Source organism: Panthera tigris, chromosome A2 (genome assembly GCF_018350195.1).
Source record: "Panthera tigris isolate Pti1 chromosome A2, P.tigris_Pti1_mat1.1, whole genome shotgun sequence".
Taxonomy (NCBI): domain Eukaryota; kingdom Metazoa; phylum Chordata; class Mammalia; order Carnivora; family Felidae; genus Panthera; species Panthera tigris.
The window spans coordinates 90,946,700-90,969,660 of NC_056661.1; the positions used below are offsets into that span (position 1 = coordinate 90,946,700).

Below are 22,961 nucleotides of genomic sequence, written 5' to 3' on the forward strand. Positions count from 1 at the left end.
TATCCATTTTTTTGTTTTTGTTTTTGTTTTGTTTTTAGTTGTTGCTTAGGATTTAAACTATACCTATGTAACTTTTCATAGTCTATTTAGAGTTAGCATTTTACCCTTCAAATAAAATGTAGAAGGCTTAAGACTTTTTGAACCCTTTTATCCTCCCAAACCAATTTTTGTGATATATTTTGTTAGATTTGCATTTTTTGAAAAACCCACCAGTTTTACCCTTTTAGCTCGAAAAAGTCATATGGAAGAGAATGTGAGAATGTTTTTATTTTGCTTTCATTCCTGTAAGATCTTTTCACTGGATAAAGAACTATGAATTAATTTTTTTTTTTTTTAATTTCAGGGGCACCTGCATGGCTCAGTTGGTTAAGCATCCTACTCTTGATCTCGGCTCAGGTCGTGATCTCACAGTTCGGTTTGTGAGATAAGCCCCGCTTCGGCTCTGCATTGGCAGTGTAGAGCCTGCTTGAAATTCTCTCTCTGCCCTTCCCCTGCTTGTGTGCACTTGTGCACATGGTCTCTCTCTCAAAATAAATAAACTTAAAAAAATAAATAAAAATTCTTTATTTTAGTACTTTTTTTTTTTAACGTTTATTTATTTTTGAGACAGAGAGAGAGCATGAACGGGGGAGGGGCAGAGAGAGAGGGAGACACAGAATCGGAAGCAGGCTCCAGGCTCTGAGCCATCAGCCCAGAGCCCAACGTGGGACTCAAACTCACGGATCGCGGGATTGTGACCCGAGCTGAAGTCGGATGCTTAACCAACTGAGCCACCCAGGCGCCCCTTTATTTTAGTACTTTTACAGGTGTTCTACAACTATCTTGCTTCCACGGATTTTGATGAAAAATCTGGAGTCATTCGATTGTTGTTTTCTTATATATAATGATCATTTTTCTCTATGTACTTCCAAAATTTTTAATTTATGTTTGGTTTTCAACAGTTTGTGTTATGCCTCAGCATGGTTTACTTTGAGATGATTCTGTTTGTTGTTCACTAAGCTTCTGAAATCTATAAACTTATGTTTGGGAAGTTTGAGCTATTTTGTTAAACTTGTTTTTCTTCATTCTGTTTCTTCTATTTCTGCATCTCCAGTAACACTAATTTTAGACCTTTTTTTGTTAATTATAGTAGAATACAAACAAGGTGCTTACTGGGTCCCTGAGAGACTGTTCATTCCCCCGCCCACCTTTTTTTCTCTGTTCTTCTAAGTAAAGATTTTTATTGATGTCTTCCAATTCTCTGACACTTCAGTGGATCATCTGTGTTTTTAAGCCCATCCAGTTAATTCTAAATCATGTATTTTTCACTTCTACATTTGATTATTTTTAAATTGTTTGTCTTTTTGCAGAGAACTTGTATTTTCCCATTCATTTTAACTGTGTTTACCCTTAGAGTCTTTCTCTGATAATTTTGACATTGGAAACATCTTGGGGTTGGCATCTGATTGTCTTTTTCCCTCAAGAATTGATCATGTTTTTACTGATACTTAATATGTCAAATAATTTTTTATTTATATTAAATATTGCAAATTTATGTTGTATAGACTTCCAGAGCTATTACAGTACTCTGGAGAATGCTGATTTTGTTGCTGTCGTGATTGGGGGTTTTGTGTGTGTGATTGTTTTAGCAAACATTTGTCAAGTTTTGTTCAAACTATCAGTTCTGTCTCAGTTTCTGTACATAGCACTTCCAGTCTCCGTTTTGGTTTTCAAAGATTTGTATGCAGCTGTTTGTTCTGCACATGTATCACTTATAGGTTAGTCAAAGGCTTGGGCAGTGTTTAAATCTTAGTTCTATTTTCAAAGCCTTGAAGTTAAGCCCAACACCTATTTTGTATATATATAGGTAATTAGGGATCCCTTTCTCCAACTTGCTACTTTCTGCAGTCTACCCTTCACTCTCCAGCCTACAATGGCCCTTTCCCTTGTTTTTATGTTTAGAAAGTCAGGATTTCTCAATTTTAGTTGCCTATGGCACCTACAACTGCAGTTTAATAACTGGGATCCACCCTGAGGTAGAACTGTGGGAGAAAAGGAAAAAATAGTCCATGGATTTCCTTTGTACTCTTGGGACTACAGGAAATATGTGGTTTATATAGAAGTTTTAGCCACTGGCTCCACTAATTGCTGCCAACTCTGTGATTAGAGGTTACATTGTGAGATAAAGGGGAGGATGGGAAGTGTAGTCCCTTAAAGGTGGCCTAAGTTTTGGATTCTTTCTACAGTACGTCTGCTTTTATTTACTTTTCTGTTCTCCTGTAGTTGCTTATTGTATTTTATCCAGAGTTTTAGTTGTTATCAGGGGGATTAATTAACCATATTTAACATATTCCACCTTGACAGGAATTGACAGACTGTAATATTTCAATAATTCCTTTGTTCATTCTATCACAAATGTTTTGTTGAGTAAAGGCATAAAAATAACTTACAATGACTTTTAGATTATTTCATTAACTGTACCTTTTCCTCATTGGTTGATTTCTTTCTGTGAAGACAAAAACAATTATAGCTAGAATGCAAGGTATTTTGGGGGTGCATTATAAAAGTAAGCTTGTTTTATGTTCATTGTTTCATGTCTTTGGTTGAGTTGATTTTTAAAAGCAAACTTCTCGCCCCCCCCCCCCACCAAAACTACAGTAATCACCCTTTTTTATTTAATACTTTCCCTGTATGATGGTCTTCAGGATAAAAAGAGCCATTGCAGTTGCCATTGTCACAGTACTTTCAAATCCAGTGTTTTCACTTTTTTTCTTTTTTTTTCTTTTTAGGGGAAAAGAGTAGGTATTGGTACACAGAAAGCAAGAAGTAAGTATTTTGATATCCTTAAGTGTGTTTGATTTGCCTTTAGAAAATAGAACATATAAAACTCCTCTGAAAAATCATGTAAACAACCCTTCAGGGAACTCGTTCAGTAGGTCTTAGCCTTTTTTAGAATATGGACACCTATGGTAGTCTGGTGAAACTTATGGACCCCTTTTCAGAATAATGTTTTTAAAAACATTTGAAAAATTATTAGATTACTGAGAAAGTCAGTAAATGAAATTCAGTTGTCAGAATATTTTGAGTTATGAAATCATGATATACTTGATTTTTTTTACACATTAAAAATGAGTTCTAGCAGTGATTCTAATTGCTATTGTAATTTTGCAGTGGTAAGCTATCATTGGTGCTTTCGAATATCTGTAATAACTAATATGAAAGTATTTCTTTTATTCAGTATCAGAATTACAGGCACTGCTAATACCACTGTGATCCTGTTCCTTATATGCATAACTGGAGGAAATGTTAAATTTTGGTTAGAGATCAGTGAAAATAAAAGTTGAAATTTTTTCCTGTTTTAGCTCATTATTCTCCTGAATTCTATTCATAGATCTTTTGGGGGATCCCTTCAGTTTAAGAATCTCAGGATATAGACAGAACTTCTGGTATTTTGGAAATGGGCTGATATTGTAAAATATCTCACCTGAGGCTTAAAACTTTGAGTTGAAATGAAATGGATAATGGATACAGATGGTCCTCAATTTACAATGGTTTGGCTTATAATTTTCCATCTTTACAATGTTACAAAAGTAATACACATTCAGTAGACATCGTACTTCACATTTTGAATATTGACCTTTTCCCGGGCTGGCAGTATGCCATACAATACTCATGACGGGCAACGGCAAGGAGCTGCAGCTCCCATTCATTTACGTGGTTGTAAGGGTAAACAACCAGTATGCTTAAAACCATTCTGTTTTTTTCTTTCAGTATAGTTTTCAATAAATTACATCAGATAGTCAGCATTTTATTATAAAATTGGGCTTTGGGTTAGATGATTTTGTCCAACTATAAGCTAATGTAAGTGTTCTGAGCATGCTTTAAGTTAGGCTAGGGCTAAGCTATGATGTTTGATAGGTTAGGTGCATTTTCATCTTAAAATATTTTCAACTTAAAATGGGTTTATTAAGGTGTATCCTGATTGTAAATTGAGGACCTGTACATAGTTGGGTGGGATTTTTAGCCAGAGTATTTTTTTTTCAATTTCTTGGATTTATACATATCTAATAATAATGTTTTGTTTGTTCTCAAGCAGGTAGACTTAAAAAACCTTTTGTAAAGGTGGAGGATATGAGCCAGTAAGTATCTAAGTTCAGTTAAAAGAAAAAAAATCTAATTAATTAAGCTATATCCACTAATATTATTAGGTCTCTTTGTTAGAGTTATACTGATAGGCAGGTGCACAAGTTGGAGAAAGTAGCGTTAATTAATTTTTGCTCAAAAATTAAGCAATTTTTAGCTTAATTTAGTTTCAGTATGTTGTAGATGATAATTCCTTGAAATATTTGGTTTAGAGCAGTCATGAAACCAGCTCATTTTTTTAATATTTCAAATAATGATTTGCTAGCTAAATGCAGTACCTAATGATTTAGAAATACTGTTTAAAGATTGCTTCTACTTTATGAAAAAGAAATTATTAGGTAATATTTGGAAGTACAAAATCTGAGAATAACCTTTAGTAGTTTTCTTGAACTCATTCTGAAGTTTCAAAGAGTAATCTTAATGAAGACTGTATACAAGGAAATTAATTTGACATGAGAATTAGATAACTTTTTCTTAACCTTCTAGTTACTCCTTTAGACATGTGTGATTAATTTTGGGTAGTCATTGAGGTGACAAAGATGTGTTGAGTGCTTCTTTTTATGAAACGTATTACTATGAGGAAAAAAAATGCAATTCAAAGTTAGGCCTAGAGAAGGCACCAGTATATGGAAAGATATCCCAAGTTCATAGATTGGAATACTTCAGATTGCCAACATGTCAGTACTGCCCAAAGCGATCTACAGATTCAGTGCAGTCCCTGTCAAAATCCCAATGATGTTTTTTGCGGAAAGTGAGAAATACATCCTAAAATTCATACCAAATGGCAAGGGATCACACACACCCAAAGCAATCTTGATAGAACAAAATTGAAGATCTAGACTTCATGATTTTGGAATTTACTAATAGCTACAGTAATCAGAACAACTTGTTATCGACATAAAGACAGATGTGTAAACCAATGGAAAAGAATAAAGAGCTAAGAAGTAAAATCTTTACATGTATGGTCAAATGGATGCCAGCATTATTCAGTGGGGAAAGGACAGTCTTTAGCAAATAGTAGTGGGGAAACTACATCTGCACATGCAGAAGAATGAAGTTGGAATATTAATTTATAACATACATAAAATTAACTCAAAATAGATCAAAGACTTATAACTAAAACTCTTGGAAGAAAACAAGGGGAAAGCTTTATGACACTGGATTTTGCAATGATTTCTTGAATATGATACCAAAAGCACAAGCAACAAAAGATAAATTGGATTAGATCAAAATTATAAATTCCTGTGCACAGCAGTGAAAAGGCAAACCATGGAATGGGAGAAGATATTTTTAAATCCTTTATCTAATATAGTGTAATATGGGGGGTCGGGGTGGAGCTTGGGAAGATAATGGAGGAGGATCCTCAACCTATCCCATGTTTACAACTAGTTAGCACTTGCATCTGAATGAATAAACCAGAGAACCATCTGAAGACTGGCAGAACAAACTTCACAACTAGATGTGGAGAAGAAGCCACATCTGAAAGATTAGAAAGGGCAGAAATGGTGATTGGGAGCTGCAGGCCCTGGCTTGGAGAGGTGAAAGCACCAGGTAGCCCACAAGGGGAGGATGAATCCCTATAATGTCTGGCTTTGAAAACCAGAACAGCTGAGTTCCCTGATTTTGTATAACCAGCAGGACTTGGATCTTAGAGATTTAAAAGTCAGCTGACTTACTAGTGAGTTGGAAGGGCATGTGATAGCTAGGTTCCTGCCCTTAAAGAGACAGCAGCCTGCGAAGAGGCAACATAGAAACTATAGTTTGCATAATGCCTGGGGCAAACAGGAGGAGCATTCGGTGATGTATGGAATTGTTGAATCACTATATTATACACCTGAAACTGATGTAATAACTGTATTTTAACTGTACTGGAATTAAAAACTTAATTTAAAAAATGTAATATTAAAAAGCCAACAGAAAATCAAATTATCAGATTTTAAAAATGGCACAGGACTTGATGTTTCTCCAAACAAATTACCAACAAATACATGGAAAGATGTTCAACATCACTAATTACCAGAGAAATGCAAATCAAAACCACTATGAGATATCTATCACTGCACACCATTAGGATGGCTGTTATTAAAAACAAAATCAGAATAATAGGTATTGGCAAGGATGTGGAGGAATTGGAACCCTTGTGCACTGTTGGTGGGATTGTGAAATAGTGTGACCACTATGGAAAACAGTATGGAGGTTCTTCATAAAATTGCAACTATGATATGATCTAGGAGTTTCACTTCTGGGTATATATCCAAAGGAATTGAAAGCAAGACTTGCACATTCCATGTTGGTGGTAGTACTGTTCATAGTAGCCCAGCAGCAGAAGCAATCCATATATCCATCAACCAATGAATGGATGATATGGTATATACATAAAATGGTTATTATTCAACCTTAAAAAGGAATTAGTTTTTGACACATGGATGAACCTTGAGGACATTACGCTAAGTGAAATAAGTGGAAAAATACTACATGATTCCATTTAATGAGATGTGTCAAGAGTTGGTGGGGAAGGGAGAATGAGTTACTGTTTAATGGTAGAGAATTGCTGTTTTTAAAGATGAAAAGAGTTCTAGAGATGGACAGTGTTAATGGTTGGAAAACACTGTAAATGTACTTAATGCAGCTGAAGTGTACATTTAAAAATGGGTGAAATAGGGGCACCTGGCTGGCTCAGTCAGTAGAGCCTGTGACTTTTGATGTCGCTCATGAGTTTGAGCCCCATGCTGTACATAGAGATTACTTTTTAAAAAAATGGTTAAGATAGTAAGTTTTGTGTTATTTTACCATATTCTTTTTAAAATGTTTGTTTTTAAGAAAAGAATTAGGTCTAGGAATTGGGAAGGAAAGCCAAACTGATTTCTGTTATTTCAGATTCTAGATGAATTCCATGTTTTTGAAATAGAAGACTTCAGTTGTGGTTTTTTTTCACCCTAAAGAATTTCATGTATTTGTCTTTTTACTTTTTTAGACTTTATAGACCATTTTATCTTCAGCTGACCAATATGCCTTTTATAAATTATTCTATTCAGAAGCCCTCCAGTCCATTTGATGTAGATAAGCCATCTAGCATCCAGAAGCAAACGCAGGTTAAACTAAGGTTGGTTTAACCTTTAAGTGATTTTTTTCATTTTAAGCAAATATTTGAAATAATTCATTTAGCCATGGTGGTGTGTGTGTGTGTGTGTGTTTATGTTTGATCACTGTTACGGTTTTACCCCTTGTGTATTTTCAATGGCTCTCTGCTAGATTAGAAGTCTGAATCTCTTCTAAGTCAGATTTAGATCAATAGATTGAGGTTGAGGGGTGGCTTACAGATATTTACAATTAAAATGTGTTATATCTCCTAAGTAATCTACAATATTCTACAGAATAATTACTGCATTCTTAGTTTGCTTCTTAATTTCTTAAAAAGGTAGATATTTAAAAGTATTTATTGATATAAATCTCTGGAGATTATAGCAGATTGTTTGATAGGTGAGGACGGTACACTATAAATTACTTCTTAATGTTCAGGAGTTAATTCTTTTACCGTATATTTCTATCAGAATCCAAACAGATGGCAATAAATGTGGAATCCCAATTCAACTCCAGTTGAAAGAGAAGAAAAAAAAAGGATACTGTGAATGTTGCTTGCAGAAATATGAAGATCTTGAAACTGTAAGTGTCATTTTATACTTGGGGGGTTGATATTTCTAAAACTATGAATATTTACTATTTAAATTTTAGCTTATTTTTCTGATTGTGGTTCATAACTTGTAAGTAGCATGTATTTCTTTTTTATAGAATTATCTTAAATTTTAAGAACCCAAAGTGGGAAAATAATATATTGAAAAAATCATTTTTATTCATTAACTCAGCAAATATTTATTAAGTACCTGTGTTATACCAGTCACTACTCTGAGCAAACAGCATTGAACAAAAGAGACCAATTCCCTACCCTTGTGAAAATTACATTCTATGGAAGGGGGTGGGGGATAGGTAACTACATGGTAAGAAAAGTAAAAAGAACATGAGATCAGTGCTATGAGAAACTGTAAAGCAGGAATGGGAGTGTTGATACTTACTTAGACTACATGAGGAAAACCTAGATAACTGAATATTGAATGCAATATTGTGATTCAGTAAAGTGAAATTGAAGTAGAAACCTAGGAAGTGAGGGAACAAGACTCATGGATATTGAAATAAGCAGTGCAAAAGTGCTAAATTAAACTGATTTGATGGGATTGAAAAAACCATTAAACTGGTAGTGATGACCTAGTGGAAGTGGAAGTGATGTGGCCTGGTCAGATTGTGGACATATTTAAAGATGGGGTGAAGGGGGTTTGCCAGTGGATTGGATGTTCGGAGTAAGGGAAGATGCTTCAGGCCTGAGGAATTAAAAAATGAGCATATGATTAACTAATAGGCTGAGAAGAAAGTAGAATTCTTTGAATTAGCAGAAAGAGAAATAGAATCATTGGAAGGGGTACAAGATGAAGATGCAGTTTGTAAAGTGATAAATAAATTTAAAAAAAAAAAAAAAAAACCAAAGCTTTGTTTGGATCCCGCTACCCAGGTTTGAATCCTGGCTTCCTGTTTGTGTGACCTTGGACAGTGGTGGGAGCTGTGTTTATTAAATTTTAGGTGTTATTATTTGAGTTGGTCATTTTAGTGGATATGTATGTTTGGTGTTTAGTTTGGTAGAAGGTGGTGAAAAAGTTTAAGGAGAAAGAATAATATTTATAAATATCTAAGAAATAAGCTATTTCTGTTTTTAGACTCTAAGTTGAAGTTTGATTGTTTTATAACCCAAAATATATTAGTATTTTGTGTTAGTATTCTGTGTTTTTATTTATGTAATAAAGGAGAAATGTAGGGTTACTTTAAAATTATTTTTTTAAATGTTTATTTTGAGAGAGAGAGGGACAGAGAAAACACTGGGTATATAGGCTTGTACATGTGCAGAGGAAGGACAGAGAGGGAGAGAGAGAATCCCAAACAGGATCCGCACTGTCAGCACAGAGCCTGATGTGGGTCTCGATCCCACGAACCTTGAGATCATGACCTGAGCCAAAGTCAAGAGCCAGACAATTTACCAACCTGAGCCACCCAGGAGCCCTAAAATTATTTTTAATCAGAAGAAGCTAAAACTATCTTAGAAATATTTCCCCTTCCCAAAAAATCATTTTGAAATTTAAGTTATAGATTGGTCCTGAAATTTTGCTTTGCTGTTATTAAAATGGAATAATCTCTAATGGATGTTTTCTTTAATACCAATTTGTGATCCTCATTTAATGTTCAAAAAATGTTAGGACTGAAAAATGAAAACCTGGTCACTGACACAAGGAAGGAAAAGTAGTAGATGTTGGGATTTATATTTTAAAATCATTTGTTATTTCAGTTTTTATTTATCTGTTTCTTAGTTGCTGAGAATAAAGAAAATATTATTTTGTTTTTCTGAATCTTAGGTTTTAGGGATTCAGTTCCACCTGTATCAAGGCATTCATTTAGCAGATTTGATTACTGTAGATTAAGCAACAAGCAAGGCAGACATATTCCTTTCCCTTAAGATATTTTATGGTATGAGAGAGATTGATACAAAACATGACTTTGCAAGTAGGATAGTATCAAAAAAGTGAAGTATACAGCGCAATGGTAACAAATAATGAGAGGGTACTTAACACTGGATAAGGGACATAGAAAACTCTATTGAAAAAACGACATTTAAGTCAGGACTTCAGAGAAGAGGTAGGTGGAGGTAGAGGACAGCTACATAAAAGTTGGGAGACTGTTATCTTAATTTATTACAATTAATTTTCTTTCTCCTAAAGACATGAGTAAATGGAATCTAAACTTAAAAGTTAATGTTTCTTTTTACATTTTAATCATTTCTCATTTGTTTAACATTACTGGGTATAGATAATTTCTATGTGGGCAATTTTGCAACTTAGGAAGGAATAGTCCAGAATACTTTTGTTTCTTGTAATCACTGGAGACTTTAGTTTTTGGAAATAGAGTCAAATCATCAAAAGTTACATGAAACTAGAGAAACGGAAGTGAGGTTCTTGCACAGTCACTTGGTACAGCCTTCTAGGTGCAATTCCCTTATCAGCTGACAGAGAAATAATAGAATTAGCCTGGAGATTCCACCTATTTAGCAGAAACTTTGTTTCCTTTGAGTTTTATCCCAGTACACTGAACTTGTTTACTATTCTGCACCACACTTAAGACTGAGAATAACTGTCAACTAAACTTCAATTAAAAAAAAAAAAAGACTAAGAATATAATTTCCATATTCTCCATTATAAGCATTGGGTAATTGAGATGGTTTACTTGCTCATTCTCAAATGTGTTCCTCAGTAGTGAATTCTTTCTTTTTTTGTACCTCACAGCGTTTATTTCACTTGTTGTTATAATCGCCTTTTGGATTTTCCTATATGTTAAACTGTAACATTTCATTCATTTAATATTTTATAGGCCCTACCATATTTACTTAGTGGTAATTGTGTAAGAATGAAATAAAATAAAGGGAAATACTGTCTTAAGAGTATTAGCACACTCTAAATGCTAAATGTTACTATTGTATTCTCCATCTTTATCTTCATTTTCTGATGTAGTTTATTTGTAGTTCCATTTAAACCACAAATTTATTTTACTTAACATTCTTTGAAGTTCTAGTAAAGGATATTTCTTTGGAGTAGTTATGAGAAACCTAATCTTAGGGGCATGAAAATATTAAAAAGCTTGAACAAAAAGGAATCTGTTCGTTTAAGAATATAATTATATGATTTATGTGTATTTTTGTTTTTGTTTTAGCATCTTCTAAGTGAGCAACATAAAAACTTTGCACAGAGTAATCACTATCAAGTTGTTGATGATATTGTATCTAAGTTAATTTTTGACTTTGTGGAATATGAAAGAGACATGCCTAGAAATAAAAGGTAATATATCAACCTAAGTTTTAAATTTTACCAGAATATTAAGCTGTTTCATTAAACTAAAAATAAATCAGATTTTCGTTCTTAGAAGGAATATATCTTTTCAGGATGTAAATGATTAAGAACTGATTACTTCTTTTCTCCCCACTCCCATCCCCTCTTCACTACCAAAAGTGCTTACTTTAGATTACTTTTAAGGTCTTCAAGTCTTGTTATAGTCTAGAAGGGGAGTTGGCAAACAGTAAATATTTTAGGCTTTGTGAACCGTAAGATACCTATTTCAACTACTTAGCTTTGTCATTGTTCAGTGAAAGCAGCCACATCCAATATATAAGTGAGTGGGTGTGGCTGTGTTCCAATAAAGCTCTATTGAAAAATATATAAATGATAGACTAGATTTGGTCCATGTGCTATACAGTTTGTCAGTCCCTGGTCTGGGACCATAAAGTTTACCATCTTCTTGGACTAGAAGAGCTAGAATTTTTAGTTAAGGAGTTTAAATAAACCTTCTTCTACTTACTTCTGTTAAGTCTTTATACTTTCACTAAGTTTTTTTTTCTTATATTCTACTTGCCAATAATATTTACTAATAGTACTTAACAGAACTTTGAAATATGAATACAGTACTGTTCATTAGCAGTTTACTGCACTTTGACTAAATGATCCTGGTTAGATTATTCCCATAAATCCAAAATAAAAAGACATGCTTTCACTTGCTAAAATTTATAGTAACTCATTAGGCTATTCAGTCCTTATATCTGTTTTTAGTCTACTCTTAAGTCTTAAGGAAGATTAGAAAATATATCAAGGTACAGATTCAGAAAATTAACTGCAAAGTCTTTTGATTATATCTAGGTAGAACAGTCTAAATTTATTTCTGTAACATTCAGAATGGTTGTTTATTATTGACTTAAGATATTTGGAGAGGAACCATATTTTCAATTATTAAAAGTATGTGGGGAGTGCCTGGGTGGCTCAGTTGGTTTAGCCTTGACTCTTGATTTCTGCTCAGGTCATGACCTCAGGGTTGTTGGATCAAGCCCTATGTCAGGTTCTGTGCTGAGTGTGGAGCCTGCTTAAGATTCTCTGTTTTCTCTCCCTCGCTCCCTTTGCTCTCTACTCTCTCCCTCTCCCTCCCTCCTTCTGTCCTTCTTCCCCCGCCTCCCCCCCATCCCCCTGCCACTCATGCTCTCTCACTTTCTCTTAAAAAAAAAAAAAACTATAATTATGTGGGCTACTGTAAGAATTCAGAATTCCCTAAAAATTTAATCTGCAGCAAATTCTGAACTAGTACTTAAATGTAGACTGGTTTTTCCTTAATTATATTATCTGCATAATTTTCATCTGTGTGCACATCACCTAAACATCTCTAGACATTAAAGGAGAGAGCAGTATTGGACTAGTAATTTTACATTTTTAATACTCCATTTGTTCAAGAGGAATTCTTGAGTGAAAGTATAAACAAAATAAATATAAAATGGTCCTTGCTGGTTTTGAAAGGGCAGGCTGAATTCTATATTTCTCTGTGTTATCTGTGACATGTAGAACAGAAAACATAAGTAGTGAGCTGGTAAATTTCTCTCTGTATATAATTTAGTAGGATTGTGTAATACAAACTAGCATACCAAGGATATTAAGAGACGCCATGAAGAGATTTTCAGGTCAAATACATGTGTGAAACTTCAGGATTACTATTTTGTCATTTTTAGAGTATAAAGATACCAGGTTTCTGACTCCATATGTTCTTAGATATTTTACACTTAAATATAAATAAGTGGGGAATATGTTTCTGCCTTAGGTCCCAATACTCATTCCCCACATTGTTAAGTAAAATGAGGAGACAGTATTAATGTAAATGAAACCATAGAAGTTAGGATATTTTTCAGGATAATGAGAACAATATTGGGAGAAGACCCATATCTCTTTACTGTCCTCTTTCTTTGAATTATATGGTTAAAGTAGTTGTAAACATCACATTTAAGATACTGGTTCCCTCTGGGAAGAAGGGGAAGAACATAGATGAGAAGAGGGGGTACACTAGAGTTTTCAGCTATATCAGTTTTATTACTTTAAAGACATCTAAAGTAAATTTGGCTAAGTGTTAAGATTTCAGTATTTTTGTATTATTGTGTAAGTTAAATAAGCTACATAAGTAGTTTTAAAAGATACTAATTTGACTTTAAGGAATTTTTATAGCAATTTAATTTTTTCTTTTTGTTTTATAAAGAATAAAATACAGTATTGGATCCCTTTCTCCTATTACTACAAGTGTCTTGAAAAGGTCTGAACCAAAAGAAAAGCTAGAATTGCAACATACTTCTCACAAAGACTTCAAGGAAAATAATGTACAGGTAGTTGAGCAGCGTCTCCTGTATAAAGAAGTCCAGGAACCTGAACGGAAGTTTGTGTTTATTTCAGAATGCATCCCCTGCCCTTCAAGTGAATTGAGAGGACTCGATGAGAAAGCAAATAGTAAATGTTCCAAGTTAAATCCAGTTGAAAATGACCTAAAACAAAATTTTACACATCTACCTCCACGTAAAAATAAACAGGGATGTATTCTTGACATTTCTGAACATAAATTAATGATAAATGAAAGTGACTTAGAAGAACTAAGTGTAGATCGCTGTCCATGTAGGCTACAGACATCTGTACAAGTTTCTAACGTCAGTATGGATAATACTGCATCTCAACCAAAACAAAAGTCAGATACTGTGCTTTTTCCAGCAAAGAATGTGAAGGAAAAGGACCTTCATTCAATAGTTGGTCATGATTCTGGTCTGTTAGCAATAAACAGTTCACAGGAGCACCTAACAGTTCAAGCAAAGACTCCATCCCAAAGTCCCCCTGAGGAACCCAGTGAATGCAACTTCAACAATGTGGATAGTTTACCTTCTGGTAAGATCCATCGGAAAGTGAAAATATTATTAGGAAGAAATAAAAAAGAAAATCTGGAACCAAATGTGGAATTAGATAAGAAAAGAACTGAATTTATTACACAAGAAGGAAACAGAATTTGTAGTTCACCAGTACAATCTCTACTAGACTTGTTTCAGACTAGTGAAGAGAAGTCAGAATTTTTGGGTTTCACAAGCTACACTGAAAACAGTGGTATATGTGATGTTTTAGATATTTGGGAAGAAGAAAATTCAAATAATTTGTTGTCAGTGTTTTTCTCTTCCCCTTCAACTTCTACATTTACTGGCTTTTAGACTTGAAATAAATACTTTTCAGAAGTGATGAAGATCATATTCTTGAAAATTTTAATAATGTGTATGAGAATGCTTGGTTTATTTTCTTTTTGCCAACTTTGTTTACAGAACTAAGTGTAAATATTAACAATAAAGGTGATGTTTGCATTTTTCTACAGAATTGGATACCTTTTATAGGAAAATTGTAGAATAAACTTGTGACTTATTTTACACACTATGTTTTAAGAATTATGAATAATGTTTTATGTCACTGAACTTAAAGTGAAATTTTGGGTATATTAATATTTAGCATTATATATTTGGATAGTCTAGTTCTTTCCAAAGGCTATTAAAATAAGATTCCCATGATAACCTGAGAACATTGCTTTTAAAAACCTAATTTTCACACAAAAGGGAAAAACCGTATTAATTTCTGTGTTTGGGTTTTGGAAGTCATTATTACTTGATACTGACCTACGTGGACCCTGCTCATGTGTTGGCACCAAGGAGTTAGGTTATTTGAAGAGATAAATAGAAGCCATAAAGGAAAAACTTAGCTAAACTACTATATGGAATAAATTTCCCATTGTTGATTATTCACCTTTAGAAAGATTTTCTTCCAAAATGACTCATTATCCCCTAATTTGGTATCAGGAAATGAAAGAGGGAGGATGGCATTGAACTATAAATAAAAGTATTGAAGCATTGTGAAGATTGCCTTTGGGCACTTAGCAACTCAATAATTGAGGGGGAAAAAATAGTCAAATACAAGAAAAATTTCAACCATTCAATCTTTAGATGGTAGAGGTGTTTGTCTTTGAGTGTGTTCTTCCAGGAGAGGCATTTACAGCTAATGACATTTTCACAATAAAAGTTGGTGCCATTGAATATTTTTGAATATATTGTCATTAAAAATTAACTTTGATTACCAGTCTTAATTATTTGAAACCCTGTAGGGTTCCTAGTGTATTCGTTTATATGTTCTGATGTGTGTGTTTTGACTGTGTGGAAAGTGTCAGTGAGAAATAGTAGCTTTTCATCACCTTTTTGGTCCTTCTGGTACCTTAAGTAAGTAGGATCACTGAAATACTCTTTTACAGTGCATTCATGCAAACCTTGTTTTCATTGTAAATTACTATAGCATTTTCTGTCACAAATGCATGTGTGTGTATGTAAATCTATGTCAGATTTTATAGATAGCCTTCTAAAAACCTAGATGAAACTTGGGAAATTATTTGTAGGAGGTATTTTTTTCTCTTAATTTTCCAAATAATTAAAAGGTATTTAAACTTGCTTTATGATCCTTAGACTTTAGAGTGATAGTCGCTTCAATTTGCAGTGGCCCTGTTTGCCTTAGTTGTATCTAATAAGGAGTAAAAGACTCGAACTGAACCCTTCCAGTAGTTAAAAGTGTTAAACTTTATTTTGACACCATTTTTGAACTATTATTTTGAACACTGGGCTTTAAGATACTGTCCTCCAAGATCTTCATAATGAGTATGTCAGGTTTTAAGAAATGCTCAAATTCTGTGTGTGGGTAACAGGACCACCACGTAGAATTTGTGTGAGCTGGGCAGTGCAGATGGGTGCCCAACCAAGGGGAGGGTGGCAGGTAGTAATTGAGCCTCCAGTATGCAGTAAGTAGTGTGTATGAGGTAGCAGCCATGTAGAAGTATGAATACTTTCTCTCTTAACTTTAACCAAGGCATGGTCACCTGGCCAAGGTGCCTTTGCGGTTGTGTTTACTTAACTATGGTTTGGTTCCCAGATTTGTTCCCAAAAAGACACTTAATTTTTAATGTAGCAAGGCATCTTAAGAAGGAAGCTTCAAATCCTCAGCAGGGTAGATAGAAAACTTGGTTTGCTTGATAAAAAGTGACAGCCTCCGCCAAAAGCATCTAGACAAACAAATCCCAGCAAGTACATGATAAGTTTAATTCTTTGATAACAAGAGCATTGAAGTGGAAAGGTGTGAAGGGAAAAAAAGGCACCCTAATTAGCTTTAGCTGTGGGCAACAGTGCAGCTTTCAAAGTTGGTGGCTCTTTTTCTAGGAGTAACTAGAAACAGCAGCAGTAAAGACAGTGTGATTTTGTGACTTAAAATGAATGTTTAATTTTCTGAGGTAACAAGCAGTTCTAGCAAAGGTGTATTTTACATGTCAGTAGAATCTTTTAAATGGTTTTTAAAGCCAGTGACTTCTTTGCATGTATAGATTAGTATATTAAAATAATGGAGCCATATATAGATGTTATTAATTCTAATGTTATAATAATTTGTAGATAATAATTTGATGAATGTCAAGACAAAATTACCTACTTTTAAAGGAAACAAGATTTTATGTATAAAACTTAAACATAAAACCATTGAACTTGAATCCTTATCTCTGGAAATGTGAGATTATTATGCTATCAGATAAAAATTAAGGTTTTTTTAAACACTGGTGCTAGGATGGATGTGTAGTTAATACTATTCTATCTAAAGAATATATTAAAATGATAAATGTTATATCTATTTAAATATCAATTTCTATAAACATAGTTTGGTTAATGTGAGCCCAAATAGTTTTGTTTCACTTTTCAATTAAGAATCATTCCAATGCTATGTTTCATTAGTGGAGTGAAATATGAGGAAGACCATCCTCTCCCGAAGGAGATGGAAAGATTTTTCAAGCATAATGTAAACTAATCCTTCACTGAGCTAGTCGGATCTTAAATCATGGGATTCCCAAATTAAAAGGTCTGAAAGAATGCTGGTTACACAGTAGGTTACTCAAAAGATTAAGTGGAGTCAAATTACCTTAGATATCAGCCACTATAGACTTGGTGGTGTTGAACTCTGTGCTGTGACCAGTAATGTAATGCATGAACCATACGCTGTGATTTCATCATTTGTAACATAATGGAGAGTAGGTCAGGGACTGAGAAGGAATGGTAAAGTACAAAGGCAACTAGATCAAATGAAAGGACATTAGTCTTCTAGCTGTGTTAGTTACAAGGAATGTTTAATGCTGTTACACAAGTAGTATAGCATCCATGTTTCCACAGGTTCCAACCTTTGCATAAAGAAGCCACATTATGCCCACCTACATGACTATATGGACTAGTGATTTTGCACAAGTAATGTTAAAAATTAGAACCATACCCTTACTGATAAAGGCCATTAATTAGCATTAATATTGTAGGCAATATTAGAGGGAAGTAGCCTCCTTACAATATCATGCAAAAAAAGGGAAAAGCCTGGGAAGAGCAGTGGGCAATTAAAAATGCATAAAGAATCTTGACACAAAGTGTATTACACAAACAAGAAAAATACTCCAATTTTGAACACTGGGAAAACTGTGTGACCAAAAAAATAAGACTTAAATAGTAAGAACCAGATTAAGACAGCCACATCTATTAAAGAATGTCACAATTCTTTAATTCTGTTACTGTACCTGATGTGATCAACTTGCCATCAGGGGTCTGATCTTGAGGGATTGTGCCATGTTAATGTTGGTGTCTGTTCCTGGCAGGTTGACCTCTTGGCAATGGCAGAAACACGAGGTCAGCTTCAGTGAATAGAAACCCATGCTGTCAAATCTATATGTGACTTTTTTCCTGCCACCATAATCCTTTTGCTCATGTATCCATTGTGCCAGCATTGGGGTGGCATTAACATACAGTAATGAAGATGCTCACACTTTGTGCCCACCTCCATGTGCCATGTGCCTATACCCCTTGTACTCTTTCTTCAGATCTTTTTTTTCCCCAAGTCCCTTTACAGCCATATGTCATTTCTCACTGCTCAGCAGTCCATATATATTTTAAACTGAGGCCAGTTCTCTTTCCCTACAAAGGGGATGACCAGGTATACCACTTGAAGCTCTGCCCATCAGGAAGATTTTCTCTTGTGACTGGCTTTCAATGTCACCACTGAGTGGAGATGTACGGCAACTACCATCTATTCTAAACTTCCACCCACAGAAGCAACTAATCCATGAACCAAGTTTGGGTTTTCCTCATGTTTCATCTGGTCCAAAGGGATGGCCCATACACCTGTAGGTATGACCTGAGGGAGAGGTACTGATGCAATAGAAATGTATGACATGGGGATCTCAGCTGCCTGTTCATTCCTTGAGCTCTCTGGTCTTGATCTAGCTCAATCCTGGATGTACCAATTATCCATTTTACAATGGATTATTGGTACATCTGCCCAATTTTATGACTTGATAGTTCTGACAGAACCTCAGCTCATGATTGGCAGTTGTGACCACATGATGGTTTTTGCCCCACAGACAGGTACTTCATCTCATGTCATCATCTCATAGAACAAACTTCTCATTTTTCCAAAAATACATAATTATTCACTAAAGATGGCATAGCCTTACTCTAAGCCTCCTAGGGAAAGTTGTCATCTCCCTATTGGGGCTTTACATAAACTCGTTTTTCTACCAATGATACCTCTCAAACCTTTGAACCTGCCTGGTTATATGACTGCAGAGCTATTTTCTGCTCACAGTTGGCAGCCTTTCATGCCCTTGGATGGAAGCGGTACTCCCATTTGGAACATTCTGCCTCCAGAATCTAAAGAGGCTTAGCAAACATTTTGTTTCCTTCATGTTTAGGAAGTTCAGGATGCAATAACTTGTCCTTTGCTTTGGATGGGATGTCCTGGCATGCCCCTGACCACTGGAATTCTAAAAAATGTTATTGATGTGACAGTCCCCTGAACTTTCTTAGGATACATCTCTCATCCCCTGGAAGACATGCCTCACCCAAGTTTCCAATGTGTTAGTAACTTATTATTCATATGGTCTGAAAAATATAATATCAATACAATGGATTAATGTGATGTTCTTAGTGGCATCCTCTAAATTATGACAAAGGACAAGTTTAAATAGCCCTGAGTTAACACTATAAATGTAGGAAGTGTCTGATCCAAACCATCCTGTAGGACAGGGTTACTTCAACGAACAAATCAAAGCACACCTGGTGGAAGGTCCAAACCACCACTACAAGTAGGGAGATAAAGCAACCAGAGTCACAAGAACAGCATGCAACACACTCCAAAAACACCTCCTGAAGGGCCAGGTCCTGGACAGTGTATGACCTCTTTTTAATATAGTAGTGCTCACAAGTTCAGGACACCTAACAAGCTATTAAAACACATAAAGGACAGAAAGCTAGCCAAACTGACAAAATGGAAGAATTATCCTGAAAAGAAGTTCCAGTAAGAAATGCTGGAGAATTTCTGAATTTCTGAAGAAATGCTCCAGAATGCTGGAGAAATGTGAGAGAATTGCTCAGAACAGATATAAATAATATATCTGATCAGAAATTTAGAATAAAAGTCCTAAGATTAGTAGCTGGGCTTGAAAAAAGCATAGAAGACAGCAGAGAACTATTGCTGCAGAGATCAAGGAATGAAGAAATAGTTCACGACAAATTAAGAAATGTTGTAAATGAGGTGCAAAATAAACTAGATGCAGTGACAGCAAGGATGGAAGAAGTAGAGGGGAGAATAAGTGAAATAGAAGATAAAATTAAGGAAAATATTGAAACCAAAAGATAAAATATTAGACCATGAGGGGAGAATTAGAGAGCTAAGTGATTCATTGAAACGTAATAATATCCGTATCATAGAGGAGTTCCAGAAGAAAAGAGAGAGATAAAGGGGCAGAAGGTTTACTTGAACAAATTATAGCTGAGAAATTCCCTAATCTGGGGAAGGAAGTAGGCATCCAAATCCAGGAGGCACAGAGAACTCCCTACAGGTCCAACAAGAATAAGTCTTCTCCATGGCATATCATAGTGAAACTGGCAAAATACAATGATAAAGAGAGAATTCTGAAAGCACCCAGGGACAAACAGGCCTCAACCTACAAGGGTAGACACATAAGGACAGTAGCACACCTGTCCCCTGAAATTTGGCAGGCCAGAAGGGAGTGGCAGGAAATATTTAATGTGTGGAATAGGAAAAATAAACAGCCAATATCCAGCAAGGCTGTCATTCAGAATAGAAGGAGAGATGAAGGTTTTACCAGGCAAACAAAACCTGAAGGAGTTTGTGACGACTAAACCAGCCCTACAAGAGATCCTAAGGCGACTCTGTGAGTGGAATGCTGCAAAGACTACAAAGGACCAGAGACATCACCACAAGCATGAAACCTGCAGATAACACAATGACATTAAATCCATATCTTTCAATAATAACTCTGAATGTAAATAGACTAAATGCCCCAATCAAAAAAACATAGTGCATTGGAATGGATTAAAAAACAAAAACAAACAAACAAAAAAACAAGATCCATCTATATGCTGTCTACAAGAGACTCATTTTAGACTTGAGGACACCTGCAGATTGAAAGTGAAGGGATGCAGAACCATATATCATGCTACTGGAAGTCAAAAGAAAGCTGGAGTAGCCATACTTAAATCAGACAAACTAGATTTTAAACTAAAGGTTATAATAAGAGATGAAGAAGGGCATTATATCATAATTATGGGGTCTATCAATCAAGAAGAACTAACAATTGTAAATGTTTATGTCCTCAACTTGAAAACACCCAAATACTTAAATCAATTAATCACAAACATAAGCAATCTTATTGATAAAATATGGTAATTGCAGGGGACTTTAATACTCCACTCCAACAATGAACAGATCATCTAGGCAGAAAATCAATAAAGAAACAATGGCCTTGAACGATACACTGGACCAGATGGACTTGACAGATATATTCAGAACTTTTCATCCAAAAGCAGCAGAACACACATTCTTCTTGAGTGCACATGGAACATTCTCCAAGATAGATCACATACTGGGTCACAAAACAGCCCTCAATAAATATAAAAAAGAATTAAGATCATACCATGCATATTTTTAGATCGCAACACTGCGAAACTTGAAATCAAACACAAGGAAAAATTTAGAAAGCCTACAAATGCATGGAGGTTAAAGAACATCCTACTAACGACTGCATGGGTCAACCAGGCTATTAAAGAAGAAATTAAAAAATATTTGGAAGCAAATGAAAATGAAAACATGACAGTCTAGCCCATTTGGGATGCAGCAAAGGCAGTCCTAAGAGGAAAATACATTGCAATCCAGGCCTATCTCAACAAAAAATCCCCAATATAAAACTTAACTGCACACCTAAAGGAACTATAAGCAGAACAACAAAGAAACACCAAGACCAGCAGGAAAAGAGAAATAATAAAGATTAGAGCAGAAATAAGCAATATAGAATCAAAAAAAAAGGTAAAACAGATCAATGAATCTAGAGCTGTTTTGTTTTGAAAGCATAAACAAAATTGACAGACCTCTAGCCAGACTTCTTGAAAAGAAAAGAGAGAGAGAGCCCAAAGAGATAAAATCACAAATGAAAATGGATTTATTACAACCAACCCTCACAAATACAAGCAATTATCAGGGAATACTATGAAAAATTATATGCCAACAAACTGGACAACCTGGAAGAAATGGACAAATTCCTAGACACCCACACACTACCAAAACTCAAAAGGGAAGAAATAGAAAATTTGAACAGATCCATAACCAATGAAGAAATTGAACCAGTTATCAAAAATCTTCAAACAAATAAGAATCCTGGGCCAGATGGCTTCCCAGGGGAATTCTACCAGACATTTAAAGCAGAGTTAACACCTATCCTTCTCAAGCTGTCCCAACAAATAGAAACAGACTTCATAGAAATCTTCCAGACTCATTCTATGAAGCCAGGATTACATTGATTCCCAAACCAGACAGAGACCCCACTAAAAAGGAGAATTACAGGCCAATATTCCCAATGAACATGGATGCAAAAATTCTCAAAAAGATACTAGCAAATCGAATTCAATAGTATATTAAAATAATTATTTACCATGATCAAGTGGGATTCATTCCTTGGCTGCAAGCTGGTTCAATATTTGCAATTCAATCAATGTGATATATCACATTAATAGAAGAAAGGATAAGAACCATATGATCCTGTCAATAGAGGCAGAAAAAGCATCTGACAAAATTCAGCATCCTTTCTTAATAAAAACCCTCAAGAAACTCGGGATAGAAGGAACAGAACTTAATATCATAAAAGCCATATATGAAAAACCAACAGCTGATATCATCCTCAACTGGGAAAAACTGAGAGCTTTCCCCCTGAGATCAGGAACACAACAGGGATGTCCACTCTCACCACTGTTGTTTAACATAGTGTTGGAAGTCCTAGCATCAGCAATCAGACAACAAAATGAAATAAAAGTCATCCAAATTGGCAAAGAAGAAGTCAAACTTTCACTTTTCACAGATGACATGATATTCTACATGGGAAACCTGAAAGACTCCACCAAAAAGCTGCTAGAACTGATAAATGAATTCAGCAAAATTGCAGTATACAAAATCAATACACAGAAATCGGTTGCATTTCTATACACCAATGATGAAGCAACAGAGAGATCAAGGAATCGATCCCACTTACAATTGCACCAAGAACCATAAAGTACCTAGGAATAAACCTAACCAAAGATGTAAAAGATCTGTATGCTGAAAACTATAGAAAGCTTATGAAGGAAGTTGAAGAAGACACAAAGAAATGGAAAAACATTCCATGCTCATGGGTTGGAATAACGAATATTGTTAAAATGTCAATACTACCCAAAGCAATCTACATATTCAGTGCAATCCCAATCAAAATTGTACAGGCATTCTTCTCAGAGCTAGAACAAACAATTCTCAAATTTGTATGGA

General features: G+C 34.8%; 1 protein-coding gene across 4 annotated transcripts in view; it reads left to right on the forward strand.

Moving 5' to 3' along the window:
- The window catches only part of DBF4 (DBF4 zinc finger), a 30,243-nt gene extending 15,638 nt beyond the window's left edge, over nucleotides 1-14,605 (forward strand). For 3 of the 4 annotated variants that reach the window (XM_042965664.1, XM_042965670.1, XM_007076757.3), the window contains 6 exons: nucleotides 2,769-2,805; nucleotides 4,073-4,118; nucleotides 7,097-7,225; nucleotides 7,674-7,785; nucleotides 10,924-11,048; nucleotides 13,273-14,605. In XM_042965664.1, the coding sequence (XP_042821598.1) occupies nucleotides 2,769-2,805; nucleotides 4,073-4,118; nucleotides 7,097-7,225; nucleotides 7,674-7,785; nucleotides 10,924-11,048; nucleotides 13,273-14,257 (1,434 nt within the window). In that variant the 3' untranslated portion in view covers nucleotides 14,258-14,605. The remainder of the gene's footprint in view (nucleotides 1-2,768; nucleotides 2,806-4,072; nucleotides 4,119-7,096; nucleotides 7,226-7,673; nucleotides 7,786-10,923; nucleotides 11,049-13,272) is intronic. The other variant, XM_042965679.1, reaches the window with a different exon arrangement.
- The last annotated feature ends 8,356 nt before the right edge of the window (nucleotides 14,606-22,961 follow it).